A 16454-nucleotide genomic window follows, 5' to 3' on the forward strand; every position below is an offset into this window, starting at 1 on the left:
TCAAAATTGAAAATGGTTCCCACGTAATGAACGGCACTGTGGCTTATGTGAGAGGCATTTTGAAAAGCATGTTAAGGACTCTTCCTGAAATGAAATAGCTAAATCTCAATGTTTTTTGAATGGCCATATAATTACGGAACATCAGAGGTACCAAAGGAGTATACCTCACTTACTAGATCTGTAGGGACTTGGGGGGAAAAACCTCAACTTTCTGCATTCTCATCCCAAACCGGCAACTTCCTATGTCAGAGTTTCTTCTGACCTTGCTGTGTGCTTTGAATTGAAAGGGGCTGTCATTTCCTGTGTGGACTGATGTCTAGGCTTCACCTGTAGAGAATATTTCCCAAGGTGGTGATGGGAATTTGACACCCGTGGCTTTTTCCAAGCATAGCAAGCCGATAATTATCTCGGGATGGAATTTTCTTTCAGTTTCGGTGAAGCGAAAGAATAGCTCCTTTTAGGCCTCTTAGTAGCCCCCTCCTCTCCCCCAACCCTTTCCCCTTCCTAAGATATTTCTTATCTACAAATGGCTTTTTTCATGGCCAGGTTACCTTTTAAAGGAACCCAAACCCCTTTCTATCAGAAAGCCTCCTTCGGATGCCAACGCTGTGCTCCGTAAGACAGAGTGGGGTTAGTTCCAGGAATAATAAAATAATAATAATAATAATTTATTATTTATACCCCGCCTATCTGGCTGGGTTTCCCCAGCCACTCTGGGCAGCTTCCAACAAAACACTAAAATACAATAACCTATTAAACATTAAAAGCTTCCCTAAACAGGGCTGCCTTTAGATGTCTTCTAAAAGTTTGGTAGTTGTTTTTCTCTTTGACATCTGGTGGGAGGGCGTTCCACAGGGCAGGTGCCACTACCGAGAAGGCCCTCCAATTTCCTTTTGGGAGCCAGCGTCAAGAGGGACCCAAATTCATGAGGACCAGCATCATGCTTCGTAGGTGCTTCGGCGTTTGGAAATATTGGGATTCCCCCCCCCCCTTTTGCAGTAGAACAGTGTGTAGCATGTTCCTCACCTCCTGCATTTGAAAGCTTACAGCCTAGCGACTTAAAAATCCCAATTAGTGACAGATTGGAGGTGGGAGGGAAGGCAATGGTAGATTAACCGCCATAGCAGGTGTGCACTTCAAAGGGACACTCAGAAGTGGAAATAAAACCAATTTGCATTTCCCGGAGAAAACCCGGGAAAGCCTTGCGCTGCCTTATTCTCGGTGCATAGCCTGGTGATTTCAGAAATGTCTCGCCGTATTTTCCATCTGCCTCCACACCCTACTGGCCCTTGGACTGGCTATGCCCCCGAGGCCTTGTCATCCTGAATTTGTCATCTTGGTGTTTACCTTCAGCTCGGCAGGGAAAGGAAGGGGCACGGACCCACTGGAAAGCTGAAACTGTCACAGTGGCATTGGCTGGGTGGGAGAGAGGATTAGGAGACCCTGCTCTGTGGGCGTGATGGGCAAGTGTTGGGGACAGTGACGGAATCCATCCATTTGCTCATTCGATTCCATTTGTGAATAGCTTCCCATAAAATACCTTGAAGTGAGCTCGCAGAATTGATTTACCGCTTTTATGTGTTGGCACCTGTCTGTCTCTTGGGAGACAATGGAGGAGTATACCTTTTTTGGGTGTGAAGTCAAACCGCTGGGAGATTTGATGGTTGGGTCGGTGACCTGTTTGGGAATCGCGAAAGAAGAAATATTTAATATTTATTTCATTGCATCTTGCCTTTCCCCGCAGAGAACTCCAGGTGGTTCATGTGACTCTTCGATGTTTCAACCCCCATTTTATCCTTACAACAAGCCTGCATCTTGATTGTTGTTGTTGTTGAGTTGTTTAGTCGTGTCCGACTCTTCGTCACCCCCTGGACCAGAGCACGCCAGGCACTCCTGTCTTCCACTGCCTCCCCCAGTTTGGTCAAGAACACTTGTTGGTAGCTTCAAGAAGCTACCAACCATCTCGTCCTCTGTTGTCCCCTTCTCCTTGTGCGCTCCATCTTTCCCAACATCAGGGTCTTTTCCAGGGGGTCTTCTCTTCTCATGAGGTGGCCAAAGTATTGGAGCCTCAGACCAAAAGGGTGTGATTGACCTAGAGGGCCAGATTTTAGGGTTGAAGTTGTTGAGGTTTTTGGGGGATTTTACCCCATGAAATAAACTGCCACAGGGCTGGATTAAACCGACCAGCGGCCCGGATTAGGCCCCTGGAACAGGCTTTGGACATGCCTGACCTAGGGTCACTCGGTGGCATTTGTAGCCCAGCGGGGATTTGAACTCTGGTTTTTCCAGCCCTAGCCTAACCGCTGCCCCGTGTCAGATCTGATCAAATCCACTCCTGTCATTTCCACGAGATTCAGTCCAGTCCGTTCCCATGCTGCTCTGTTGATACGGCAGAGCAGTTTTTATTTAGGGAGAGAGAGGCGGGGATGGGGGTCTCCAGTTGTTCAGCCTGGGCGCGATTGACTTTGGAGCATCACCTCCCTGGACCATATCAAGACAGCAAGGTCTTCAAACAACGGGAATGAAATGAAGGCACCTGCTCTGGTTTCTTGTGCAAAGACGTAGACTGGAGTTGGGCACGATCTTCTGCAACAGCCTTCTCTCTAATCCAGCGGTTTTCAACCTGTGGGTCCCCAGATGTTAGACTACAACTCCCATCATCCCTGAGCTCTGACCTTGCTATCTAGGGGTGATGGGAGTTGTAGTTCAACAACATCTGGGGACCCACAGGTTGAGAAAGGCTGCTCTAATCTGTCTTCCGACCAGCCCTCCATATACCTCCATATATCTTGGACTATGATCCCGGTCGCTGTGCTTGCTGAGGCTTGATGGGAATTGTAGTCCCAAACATATCCACCATGTTCTTCTTCTGCGTTGCACCTGCTGTTACGCTACAGCCCACCTGGAGGCTCGTAAAAACCAGAGACGCACTTGGAAACGTTGGGAGGTCTTCCTTTCGGTGGCCAACGTTGAGCTTTCAAGTGTGATTTTGTTTTTTAGTGTGGCTTTGTTAAACCAACCTTCATCTGTGGGAATGGAGCCTCGGGCAGGAGCAGCTGGAAGTTCGTAGAAAATATATTAGGAATAAATTGCATGCATTTTTTGTGGTGGATGTAGAATCACAGAACTGTTCAACTCCCTGCAATGCAGGAATCACCATGTTGCAGTTGTTTTGTAAAAGTCTTATCCAGAAACTCTTAAACTTTCAAGAGTCTTAGGCTTCTTTTATGCCCGTGGGGCACTGGTGGGGCAGAGGCCTGCTTTGCTGCTTTTTTGCTTGCCTTGGGCCAATATCTGGCTAAGCAGCTGCTTGGCAACCCCTTGCCCCTCTTCCTGCCCGCTGTGCCAGTCTCTGGGGCTCGTTTGCCAGCTGCAAATAGCTCCGCAAGTACTTTCCTGGTGGCGTCTCTGTAAAACTGGGGGAACACTGCTGGAATGACCCAGCAGCTTCTGTGGCCAAGTGTGTAGCTGGAGATGAACCCACGTGCAGCTGCAACAGTGTGGGTGAGTAGTCAGAGTGAGGCCCTTAGTTTGTGCCAGTGGGTGGGACGGCAGTGCCAAACCGGACCCAAGAGACTAAAATCTGTATGGAAAGATTGATTTAAAAACTCATCAGCAGGAGGGCCAGTGAATGAACGCCGGCATATGAAAGACGTTTTCGTCCGATTTGATTCACCATATTTCTGTTTGACTTGCTATGTTTTCCTTCAAATGAATCGCAAAGCGGCTTACAAAAGATAAATAGCAGTGACGTCCCAGAACATCACAAATGCAGCATAAATTACACTGAATAGATGGCAAATCATCTGTGAAACATTTGCAAGTCATCATTAAAACAATTGCGGCCTATGAAACTCTGTTAACAAAACAAAATAAGCCATGCAGCAGAATTACAACAAAAGTCACACAGGAGTCACTGCAGCCTTCTTGATCTGTAAAACAGATATAATAATAATAGCTTCAGAGAGAAATCAAACTTATAGATAGATGTATCTTTAACTTGAGGAAGGGAGGAGCACAATGAACGGTATATACAAACAATGATTTTTATTATTTTTATGAAAACGAAAATAGGATAGGAATATACAACTTTTGAACTGCACAGAAGGGCACCGTTGACTGTTGCAATGAATAGTTACGACGTGTGCTGTAGGTTATCAACCAGTGTGGTGTAGTGGTTAAGAGCAATGGACTCGTAATCTGGTGAACTGGGTTCGCTTCCCTGCTCCTCCACATTCAGCTGCTGGGTGACCTTGGGCTCCTCTGAAGTCTCTCAGCCCCACTCACCTCATAGAGTGTTTGTTGTGGGTTGTGGGGCAGGAAGGAAAAGAAGAATGTTAGCTGCTTTGAGACTCCTCCGGGTAGTGATAAAGCGGGATATCAAATCCAAACTCTAAATAACAGCAGCGCAAAACTAGCTGTATCTTTTAACCTGACTTTCAAGCATCTGGGTGAATTGGGAAGCTCAGCAGAAATATTCCAGCTGCACCACGAAACGCCTCTGATTTTAAGGCAAACTTTTGACGTTCTCTTTCCTTACCCTCTTTTTCCCCCTTTCTAATAGAAATAGACCTGCATACGAAATGTGTGGTGGATGTGGACGAAAACAAAGTTATCCTTCATCCTGTGAACACGAACCTTTCGAAAGGGGATGCCAGGTAAGTCTTTATTTTCATTAGGAAGGAGAAAGGAGAGTGTGGTGGTGCTGGTTTAATTGGTTTGTTACTGATGTGATTTCTTTTCTTGTGTATTTGTGTGCATAGCTGTCAACCGTCCCTTATTTGGCGGGAAACTCCCTTATCCCAGCGCCATGTCCCTCTGCTGTCCCTTATTGATGATGTCCCTTAAATTTCCCGGGTTTCAAAGGAAGCAGCTCCTCTCCCTCCCTCCCTGCCGGCCAGGAAGAAGGGAGGCTCCAACTGTGTTGCTTGGCTGCCCGGTCCGCCCCCCTCTGGCCTCCTCTCACCAGCCTCGGCCCCCGGGAGCCCCTCCCCGCCGGGACTGGTGGGAGCCTTGGGCCCTTCCGCCGCCATCCTCCTCCTGAGCGTCTCTGCCTGGGGCCTCCCCTCTGCCTGTCACCGCCGCTCTCGCTAGGCCGTACTGTGGCTGCACTGCCGAAGGACCCGGATGAGATGGGCAGCCTGGCACAGCCTATGAATTGCTGAGGAGCCTTGAGAGGAGAGCGAGGGCAAGCATTAGAGAAAGCAGTTCAGAGAGAGGAGGAGGAGGGGCGGGCAGGTGTTCTAAGGGGGGAAAGCAGAGGAAGGGCCGCAAGCGCTTTCCCCATAGATTAGTAGTGGTAGACTAGCATAGATGGTTTGATCTGCGGGTTTACTTCGGGCGCTATTCCCCCCCCCCCTTCCTCCCGCCCCGCCTGATGGAATTGAGAGCTGCAGATGGAGCACGAGAGAAAAGATACAGAACTGCAGCAGCATCTTCGTAGCTTGGACTTCGTTTTGCACGAAAAGTGGTTGCTGCTTGTAGTTATTTCATTGCAGTGTTTCATCAGCTGGTGTCTTGAACAGCAACCTCTGAAAACGAAGGGCCAAAAACCGGCGCTGCTCTCCAAAATTATCTGGTCCCTTTTAACTTGGTATTTCAGCTGGTTGTCTAAAATCCCTTATTATGGCTGCTGGTCCCTTATTTTCAAGGCTGCTGGTCCCTTATTTTCAAATCTGTAAGTTGATACCTATGTTTGTGTGTGGCAGATACAGGAGACTGGTTTTTTTTTTGGGGGGGGGGGTTGCCAGTTGGCACGGGGAGCCGTTCAATCTGACTTGGCTGCTTCCAGCCTAGCAACCCTGCAAACACGTATTTTCGTCATGCTTCGCTACGTTTCTGAAAACGTGGTTGAAATATATTGCTGTTGTAAAAATGGCTGCTCCTCAACTCATATTTCCATCCGCAGTGTCGGGAGTTGCTCAAAACCTGTCTGGTTTCGTCTTCTTTTTCCTCCACCCCTCCTTCCCAGGGCATAAAATATGACTGTTTTCAATGTGACAGCCGGATTTGGGGCAGGCTCAAATGTCGTCTTGTTAGAAGGGAATGTATTCAGACGTTGAAGCAAATTTGCTCTCCTGGCTAGTGGGGGAAGGAAGGGAAATTAATAGGTCCTGATTGGAAGGCGGCGGGTGTCGCTTCTGGATAATGGGGTGGAGAGGGTTGCTAAATGTTGAGATCCTTTCTGTGAGAAGGAAAACCAGCTCAGCTTTGCCCCAGCTGGCATCTTCGTGGTGTTTTGGACTACATCTCCCATGGGGCTGATGGGAGCCATAGTCAAAAACATCTGGAAGGTGCCAGCTCTACTCAGGCTGCTGCTGTTGGACCATGGCTCCCATCAGGTGGTCAGGGATGAGATTCGGCCTGCTATTTTGTTTTATTCATTTGACTGGTGGGCTGGTGTATTTCTCCCTTTCCCCTTCAGCCATAAAAGCCCCTTAGAACAGCTTGCATCGATCAATAATGCGACAGACATGTGTCTCAGAGACATGGGCTCTTGAGGGTTCTGTACTGTAGCCCACCAAGGCCTTGATTCAATAAGCTCCCTCTGCAATATGTCGAAGAGCTTGTATCAGTTTTCCTTAATCTCTGACCTCGTATTGACCAGTCCCCAGAAAACATCCATATCCCTTTCTCTCGGGAGAATATCTGTTACACACATATCTGTGTGCACTTCTTGCAAACGGCAGATATTTCCCTAGCAGCCTTGGGAGGAGATCCTTTCTCAGTCTTGGCCGAAGAAGATCCCCGAGGCTGCAATTTTATACCCACAAACCTGGGAGTAAGCCCCATTGAAGTCCCTGGGCCCTGCTTCTGAGTAGATGGGTATAGGATTTCACTGTGCATCTGAATTCATGGAATCGTAGAATTATAGACTCGGAAGGGTAATCGCATCCGACCCCTTGGAATGCAGGAATTTGCTTTCACTAGTTATGGATGGTTGTGAATCAGTTTCTTTCCACGAAATCACACATATGATGCAATCTCCGGCCCTGAGATGCTGCTTCGCGGAGTGATAAATCCCAGAGAGCAGGTGAAATTCCAGATTCTGGTGTGGCTATGTCTGAGCTGTGCTGCCGAATTTCTAATGCTGTTTCAGCTCTCCTTAAGTAGCTGTTTGGTTAGCTGAAGGCTCTTATGACGTGTATCTCTAGTAGCAGAGATGAAAAGCAGGGCTGTAATCAAGCTCACGTGCATGGTGCGATTCTGCAGAAGCACAAGGAAAACTGCAAAATGTGCAGGATTCCGCTTACGGAAAATATTTGCTAACAAAATGAGTTTCAGTAGGGACCAATGTCAGGTTCTGCGGTTAGGCAGGAAGAACCAGATGCACAAATGTAAGAGGGGGGGACATCTGGCTAGCAGTACATGTGGAAAGGATCTAGGAGTCTTGGTGGACCACAAGCTCAACAGTGTGGTGCAGCAGCAAATAAAGCTAACGCTCTTCTAGGCTGCATCAACAGAAGTCTAGTGTCCAGATCAAGGGAAGTGATAGTACCACTCTGTCATGCCTTGGTCAGACCACACCTGGTGTCCAGTTCTGGGCACCACAGTTTAAGAAGGATGTTGACAAGCTGGAACGAGCAACCAAGATGATCAAGGGTCTGGAAACCAAGCCTTATGAGGAACGGTCGAAGGAGCTGGGTGTGTTTAGCCTGTGAAAGAGGAGACTGAGAGGAGATATGAGAGCCATCTTCAAATATCTCAAGGGCTGTCACATGGAAGACGGAGCAAGCTTGCTTCCTCATGCTCCATCTTGGAAGTTCATACTTATAAAAACAGCTATAGTTGGATCGTGGCCATCTTTCAGTATGAGAAGATCTGAGTAAACAACCAGGGTAAGGAGCCCCTAGAATGGCTCCTGAGGCAGGATCCATTGTTTGTGGCAGGCTACATGGGCTGGGGGCCAAAGCCCCTTCGCGTTGCAAAACTTTGAGCCCCCCAACATTATCAAGAGGCCATCAAATATTCTGGCAGCGTTGGTGTCTTTTGCTCTTCTCGTTCCGCTCATATAAGCTGCCAATATCTATTCTGTTCGTTGCCGAAGAGGGTGTCCGGATTCTACTGGGAAGGTGACCTACAACTAATCCAGAATGCAGCAGCTAGACTGGTGACTGGGAGCGGCTGCCGAGACCACATAACAGCGGTCTTGAAAGATCTACATTGGCTCCCAGTACGTTTCTGAGCACAATTCAAAGTGTTGGTATTGACCTTGAAAGCCCTAAACGGCCTTGGTCCAGTATATCTGAAGGAGCGTCTCCACCCCCATCGTTCTGCCTGGACACTGAGGTCCAGTGCTGAGGGCCTTCTGGCGGTTCCCTCACTGCGAGAGGCCAAGTTACAGGGAACCAGGCAGAGGGCCTTCTCGGTGGTGGCGCCCGCCCTGTGGAATGCCCTCCCATCAGATGTCAAAGAGAAGAACAACTACCAGACTTTTAGAAGACATCTGAAGGCAGCCCTGTTCAGGGAAGCTTTTAATGTTTAATAGGTTTTTGTATTTTAATATTCTGTTGGAAGCCGCCCAGAGTGGCTGGGGAAACCAGGGCGGGGTATAAATAATAAATTATTATTATTATTATTAGGAGAGAAGGAGTGAGGTAGAAATCTGGAGGAGGTGTGGGCCTGTACCAGCCTTCCATGTGGTCCCTAGAAGCAATTTGCAGGCAGGATCAGGACTTCTGTGGACTTGAACTTGGAGCTTCTCGATTTCATTGACCCAGCTCCTCGTTGCTGGATTGTAAATTGATGGGAAGTCCATTCTTCCCTGCAGCGAAGACGGTGGAAACCAGCACAGACTAAACACCATTTGGCTTCTGCCTGGCTGGTAGAAAACCACAAGAACAAGGCTGTCGAACATGGGAACCTCAGGGAGCAGCAGGGGAATGCGCAATTAGGATTCACGGCTTTGGGGCGGGCGGGCAGCCAGCTGAGCGATCCCATGTTTTTGCACTGCAACTTTCACTTCCGTGAACTAAGCCCACTCACTTTGGCACGGGGCAAAGTTCACACTCCCCTATCAGGATCACAAGGTAGGTTTGTGTGCTTTGAAGGCTGGCACCCGTCCCGGCGTCTGAGCAAACAGCCCGAATAGCTCCACCGCGGATCTGAGAAACCACAGGGGATGTTGTTGTTATTGTGGCGGAGGCTTGCAATGCAAGGAGGAGAGGGATTTTTTTCCCATCAGGACGCCGAGTTCTGGGGTCACGTCGCCACCTCGGGTTTCTAAGAAACAGCGATCAGGGTGGTTAGAAAGTTCTGGGCTGTGCATTCCTCTCTTTTTCCAGATCTCAGGGAAATGCAGTGCTTAGTCAAGGTCGGTACTGCATAAGATGGGATCCTTTTTTTCTTCTTTTTTTTTTTTTTTTTGGAGCCTGATAGTGCACAGGCTGGGTGTCTTTCAAAGGCTCTGTCATAGCTGACTGCCTTTGTTAGGAGGAGCACTTAAATCACAGATAGCCCCTTGGGCAAGGCTATAATAGCATGTAACTGATAAAGCATCAGAATCAATTGCGGACTGGCCTGTCGCAGGCTTGGACCGCCTGCAAAATGAACTGCGGTTTGGTTGCATCAGTTACAACCAGCCTGCAACCTTCCTTGAAGGAGGGAGCCAGCTGTGCTTTTCTGCCACATGTGATATGTTCTGAGCTGTTGTAAACAAAATCTGCCGTTTTTCCCTTATGGGGTATCCAAGAGCCCATATAGAGTTCTTACATAGGTTCCCTATTGGTAGGAGAGAATAACAGAGGCCAACCAGAGAATATTGAGAAGCAAAGCAGCTAGTAAGCCTGATCTTTGTTGACGTGTTGCAACAGGGTGCTCCCCTCACACGCAGGAAAGGAGGACCCAGAACCAAGGTGTGCCTGCCCTTATACAGTGGTACCTCGGGATGCGAATGGGATCCGTTCCGGAGCCCCGTTCGCATCCTGAAGCGAACGTAATAAGCAACAGCATGTCTGCGCGGATCGCGTTTTGCCACTTCCACGCATGCGCACGACATCATTTTGAGCATCTGCACATGCGCGAGCGGCAAAGCCCAGAAGTAACGTGCTCCATTACTTCCGGGTTGCTGCGGAGCGCAACTCGAACGCGCTTAACCCGAAGCATATTCAACCCGAGGTATGCCTGTATAGACATTTTAAATTCCCTGCCCTGGAGTTCAAGACCACCCCTCCATACATCATACATAGATCACAGCAGGGGTGTAACCCAAGACCACCCCCCACAAACATCATACCTACATCACAGAAAAGGTGGTCTACAACAGAAATTTGAATGTTCTTTTTCCTGTCTGCCAGGTTTTCTGATAATGCCTTATCTGATTGCCTTTCCTGGTAATCTGTCACCCTTTGAAATAGTGATTACTAAATTCCTGTATCAAGGAAGATTTTTTTTCACCTCCTCCCTCCTTGCAGAGAAACATTTGGTCAGCTTGGGAGTCAAAATGGTTTCAGGACTGTTTTCCTGTGCTGGGGTTGCGGCGCTCAACTTGCTTTATTGGCCGAGGGAGCCGGCGTACAGCTTCTGGGTCATGTGGCCAGCATGACTAAGCTGCTTCTGGTGAACCAGAGCAGCGCACAGAAACACCGTTTACCTTCCCGCCAGAGCGGTACCTATTTATCTACTTGCACTTTGACGTGCTTTCAAACTGCTAGGTTGGCAGGAGCAGGGACAGAGGAAAGGGAGCTCACCCCGTCACGGGGATTTGAACCACCGACCTTCTGATCGGCAAGTCCTAGGCTCTGTACGCAGCGCCACCCACGTCCCCCAAGAACCAAGGTTCGACTCTGTTAAATTTGTACACCACCCTGTACCCATATATCTCAGGGCAGTTCACAACATAAAATCACAGTATAAAATGCATAATTAAAAACCAAAACGAAGACAACCCAATAATCTCCCCTTCCACAACACATCTTAAAATGGCATTGATTCTGTGCTGTTGGACAGAGCCAGGAGATCTGGAAATACATCCTCTCCTTCGCCATGATTTCACGCCATTTCAAAACATAAAAAAGAACCCCAAACATGGTGATGAATTGCAACTTTTGACTCGGTGGGCAGTAATGCAGATTATTATGATAAGTGTTGGCGATGCATAGGGCATTGGGTTGATGCAGAGGTCATTGTGTACGGTGGAAACATCTGTTCAGAAGGCAGAGCTGGGGAAAGAAGCGTTGGATGTGAAACCATGCTCGGAAAAAGCCCCCCCCCCCCGGTGGCGCGCTTCAATAAATCAGGGCTCTTTCCTCACCTGGAAAAACGAATTTTGCTCTCGGCACCTTACCCTGGAGCAAAGCGCTTGCGTCTGCGGTGGGGAGCGTGTCAGTCATCACATGCCTGGGAACCCATCTGTGGGAGGAGAGATTGAAAAATGTGAGACGGAACTGGAAGTTTCTGTTCCTGTTTTTTAAGAAATGATTTTGACCGTTGCTCCCCCCCTTCTTGAGTGGGGAAGCTATGCCTCTCCCAGTACTGGAGGATGGAGTTGGAGGATGGATGGCAACTAACAGACTGAGGTTGAATCCCAACAAGACAGAATTACTGTTTTTGGGGGACAGGAGGTGGGTGGGTGTGGAGGACTCCCTGGTCCTGAATGGGATAATTGTGCCCCTGAAGGACCAGGTGCGCAGCCTGGGAGCCATTCTGCACTCACAGCTGTCCATGGAGGCGCAGGTCAATTCTGTGTCCAGGGCGGCTGTCTGCCAGCTCCATCTAGTACGCAGGATGAGACCCTCCCTGCCTGTGGGTTATCTGGCCAGAGTGGTGCATGCTCTGGTTATCTCCCGCTTGGACTACTGCAATGCACTCTACGTGGGGCTATCTTTGAAGGTGACCTGGAAACTGCAATTAATCCAGAATGCGGCAGCCAGACTGGTGACTGGAAGCGGCCACCGTGACCACATAACACCGGTCCTCAGAGATCTGCATTGGCTCCCTGTACGTTTCCGAGCACAATTCAAAGTGTTGGTGCTGACCTTTAAAGCTCTAAACGGCCTCGGTCCAGTATACCTGAAGGAGCATCTCCACCCCCATCATTCAGCCCGGACACTGAGATCCAGCACCGAGGGCCTTCTGACGGTTCCCTCCCTGCGAGAAGTGAGGTTACAGGGAACCAGACAGAGGGCCTTCTTGGTAGTGACACCCGCCTGTGGAACACCCTCCCTTCAGATGTGAAGGAAATAAGCAGCTATCCTATTTTTAAAAGACATCTGAAGGCAGCCACGTTTAGGGAAGTTTTTAATTCTGTATCGTTTTTAACACTCGACTGGGAGCTGCCCAGAGGGGCAGGGGAAACTCAGCCGGATGGGTGGGGTATAAATAAATTATTATTATTATTATTATTATTATTATTATTATTATTATTATTATCATCATCATCATCATCATTATTGCCAAACTGCAGTTCCCATTATCCCTGACCACTAGCTGTCCTGGCTGGGAGTCGGGAGTTTTAGTGCAGGGCCGGTTTTAGCCTCTCCCCTTCTGAAGTTCTGAGTTCTACTCCTGCCCTGCTCCAGATTCTGCTCCCCGTGTAGTTGCGATGTGCATATCCCCAGTGGCACAGTGGATCGGTGCGTCTGGCTGTTAACCCGCAAGCTGATGTTTGAGCCCACCCTCTCTAGCTCTATACAGTCATACCTCGGGTTACAGCCGCTTCAGGTTGCGTTTTTTTTTGGGTTGCAGACCGCTGAAACCCGGAAGTACCGGAACAGGTTACTTCCGCGTTTTGGCGGTCGTGCATGCACAGAAGCACTGAATTGCAACCTGCGCTTGCACAGACGCAGGTTGCGAACGTGAATCCCGCACGGATCACGTTCGCAACCTGAGCGTCCACTGTTATTTTATTCTGTGAACTGCCTTGAGACCCTCGGATATAGGGCAGTACGCAGGTGGCACTGTGGTCTAAACCACGGAGCCTAGGACTTGCCGATCAGAAGGTCAGCGGTTCGAATCCCCGCGATGGGGTGAGCTCCCATTGCTCGGTCCCTGCTCCTGCCAAACCTAGCAGTTCGAAAGCATGTCAAGGTGCAAGTAGATAAATAAGTACCACTCCGGCGGAAAGGTAAACGGCATTTCCGTGCGCTGCTCTGGTTCGCCAGAAGCGGCTTAGTCATGCTGGCCACATGACCCGGAAGCTGTATGCCGGCTCCCTCGGCCTTTAAAGTGAGATGAGCGTCGCAACCCTAGAAGTCGTTCACAACTAGACCTAAGGTCAGGGGTCCCTTTACCTATAAATTTAATTTAATAATAATAATAATAATCGATTCCAGCCAAATGGCTGTGTTGAGAGTTGTAGTCCAAAGCGTCTGGAGGGGCACCTGCTTGGTGATGGCTGACGTGCTGCTTTTTAACAAAGTTTCCAGGGTGGTCTAGGGAAAAAAGCAATTAATTTTTTATTTTTTGAAAACTAAACAGAAATAGAAGTAGCAGCGGCAGGGTATGAGAGAAATTCAACTTTCAGGGCTCTGAAGGAATCGGAGCATTTTTGCTTCAATGAACTTTTGAAGGTCAAGCCTTCAATTATTTTCAGGGGCCACCACGGCACAGGCCCTGCTCCTGGTAGACGCAGGTTCTTCTTGGTTAATCTCAGAGGCTGGAGGAAGGTGGTTGTGCGTGGGTGGATATGTTCCCTGAGACAGTTTGAACCCCAAACAGACAAATGAGAGTACTAATTCAGTCCTCAAGGACAGGAGCTCTTTGTTAAATCCCTAAAACGAGGAGAAACTTTCCCCTGGGCGTATTCTGCATAACTGTAGAGCGAGGTTTTCCCCTTGAGCTCCTTCTGGCAATCCTTGTTGGGTTTAGTCATCCAAAGATGATCATATTAGCGTTTTGTCAACAAACAGCCCGGAGGAGAAATGTGCTTTTTTTCTTACGTGGTGTATTTGGGTCTTTGTGTGTGAGATTTTATACTTCTAGGTGGGGGGGGGCGGCGGCAGCAGAATTGCCTGTGATTTCCCCTCCCCTTTTACTAGAAAAAGCTGACTGAGAGGTCAATATAACTGGTATTTCTTAGCTATAGCCAAACATTTGCTCCTGAGTTGGTACCTTTCATATATATTTTTAAATTTTCGGTGCATGAGATTGTTTGCTTTGAGTAAACGTCCAGGTCTCCCATCAAGGCTCTGGAGTCCAGTGCTTCTGTTATATATTAACCCAGTTTAGCCTTGTGCATGAAGTCTTTTTTTTTTTTTGCAATTCTGAATTGCCCATTAGGGAAACCTCATAGGTGTGGCTACCATGAGCCAATCTCTGAGGAAGAGCCAAGTTCCTTGTGGAGGAAACCAACCCAACGGGTAATTCTGGTCCATAGACTCCAGTCTTGTGACCATCCACTCTCCCTGGTTGCTGCAACTCCCATTGCAGGGAGATGTCTGGGACCCATGGCTTAGTGCAAGTCAAGGGGCCTGAGGCTAAAGATCAGCTTCAGCCAAACCTGGGTCTCCAGCGGTTGTCGGACTACAACTCCCATCATCCCTGACCACTAGGGATGATGGGTGTTGTAGTCCCAACATTGGCTGGGGACACAGGTTTTTGAGAAACACTGCTTAAGACTTTAAAGGACCAAAGGAAAATAGCAGTATGTGCAACATGCCCGCCCATGTAAACTGGCGTCCAAACCATTTTGGATCCGACTTTACGGCCATCTGTCATGGATGCTTTAGCTGAGATTCCTGCATGGCTGGGGGTTGGGCTAGATGATCGCTGAGGGTCCCTTCAAAGCCTACAATTCTATGATTCTCAAGCCCACACAGCCCACTTTCAAAACAACCAAAACCTTCGCCCTGGAATCGTTTCTTAAGTGCAGGCGGCTGTGTAGGAATTTTCTCGTTGGCACACAGCAGTGATGAACCAATTACAGTTGGTTGTTCCCAGCTTTGGGTGGTTCAGAGCTGACGATAAATCCTTTTAAAACTCTCTCCACTTAGAAAAAACCCCCACTTACCCAGGCAAGCCCGGACACTGAGGTCCAACTCCAAGGGCTTTCTGGAGGTTCCTTCACTGAATTGATGAGGTTTTGATGTTTTATTGTGTTTGCCAATCAGAAGGTCGGCAGTTCGAATCCCCGCGACGGGGTGAGCTCCCATTGCTCAGTCCCTGCTCCTGCCAACCTAGCAGTTCAAAAGCACGTCAAAGTGCAAGTAGATAAATAGGTACTGCTCTGGCGGGAAGGTAAATGGCGTTTCCGTGTGCTGTTCTTGTTCGCCAGAAGTGGCTTTGTCATGCTGGCCACATGACCCGGAAGCTGTACGCCAGCTCCCTCGGCCAGTAAAGCGAGATGAGCGCCGCAACCCCAGAGTCGGGCACAACTGGACCTAATGGTCAGGGGTCCCTTTACCTTTACCTAATATTCAGTTGGAAGCTACCAAGAGTGGCTGGGGAAACGCAGCCATATGGGCAGGGTATAAATATATATTTATTTATTAGTAGTACAGTGATACCTCTGGATACAAACGGGGTCCGTTCCGGAGCCCCGTTCGCATCCAGAAGCAAACGTATCTGGTGACGGCACATCTGCGCACGTGTCTCTTTTTGCTGCTTCTGCGCATGCGCGTGATGTCATTTTGAGCGTCTGCACATGCGCAAGCGGCGAAACCCGGAAGTAACGCGCTCTGTTACTCCCGGGTTGCCGCGGAGCGCAACTTGAACGCGCTTAACCCAAAGCACATTCAACCTGAGGTATGACTGTATTGTAGTAGTAGTAGTAATGTAAAGGTAAAGGGACCCTTGACCATTAGGTCCAGCTGTGGCCGACTCTGGGGTTGCGGCGCTCATCTCACTTTATTGGCCGAGGGAGCCGGCGTACAGCTTCCACGTCACGTGGCCAGCATGACTAAGCTGCTTCTGGCAAACCAGAGCAGCGCACGGAAACGCCGTTTACTTTGATGTGCTTTCGAACTGCTAGGTTGGCAGTAGCAGGGACCGAGCAACGGGAGCTCACCCCGCGGCGGGGATTCGAACCGCCGACCTTTCGATCGGCAAGTCCTAGGCGCTGAGGCTTTAACCCACAGTGCCACCTGCGTCCCCTACTAGTAGTAGTACGCTCCAATTTTCAGCATAGTGGTGGCTTCAGCTTGTGGTTTCAAAGGAGCTCTTCTTGCTTGGCCAACCTCGGAGTGCATCTCTTGCCCCCTTCCTGTCTGGCCCGGCTGTCAGTTCTGCCAGCGTGGCATGTGGGGCTCGCCATTGAAATACATGTGAGCCTCTCCGCTCGAAAACAGATGCAAGATAAAACAAAAACGGGGGGCTTCATTTCCATCCCCAATACACCAGGGCTTCTGCTGAAAGGAAGATTTTTAATTAATGAGATCCCCAGGGACTGAGTAAGATACTTTCCCCTTTGTCTTCTGTGACATCTCTGTCCGTGTCTCTTTGCGCCGCAGACAAAGGCAGAGAAGGCCCTTTTCCCTTCCCCACGAAACCCAGCGTTTTATAGGGCTCTTTTATTGCGG

The 16454-nt window shown here is 49.0% G+C and overlaps 1 protein-coding gene and 1 long non-coding RNA gene across 3 annotated transcripts in view; one reads left to right on the plus strand and one right to left on the minus strand.

The window, feature by feature from the left end:
* The window catches only part of LOC310842216, a 554664-nt gene that overhangs the window by 85506 nt on the left and 452704 nt on the right, over positions 1–16454 (minus strand). The window lies entirely within an intron of this gene.
* Positions 1–16454, plus strand: part of KIF13B (kinesin family member 13B) — a 175057-nt gene that overhangs the window by 14676 nt on the left and 143927 nt on the right. For both annotated transcript variants that reach the window (XM_083732987.1, XM_083732988.1), the window contains exon 2: positions 4565–4658. In XM_083732987.1, coding sequence (XP_083589113.1) covers positions 4565–4658 — 94 coding nt within the window. The remainder of the gene's footprint in view (positions 1–4564; positions 4659–16454) is intronic.

This window comes from Podarcis gaigeae (assembly GCF_964106915.1).
Source record: "Podarcis gaigeae genome assembly, chromosome: 3".
Taxonomy (NCBI): domain Eukaryota; kingdom Metazoa; phylum Chordata; class Lepidosauria; order Squamata; family Lacertidae; genus Podarcis; species Podarcis gaigeae.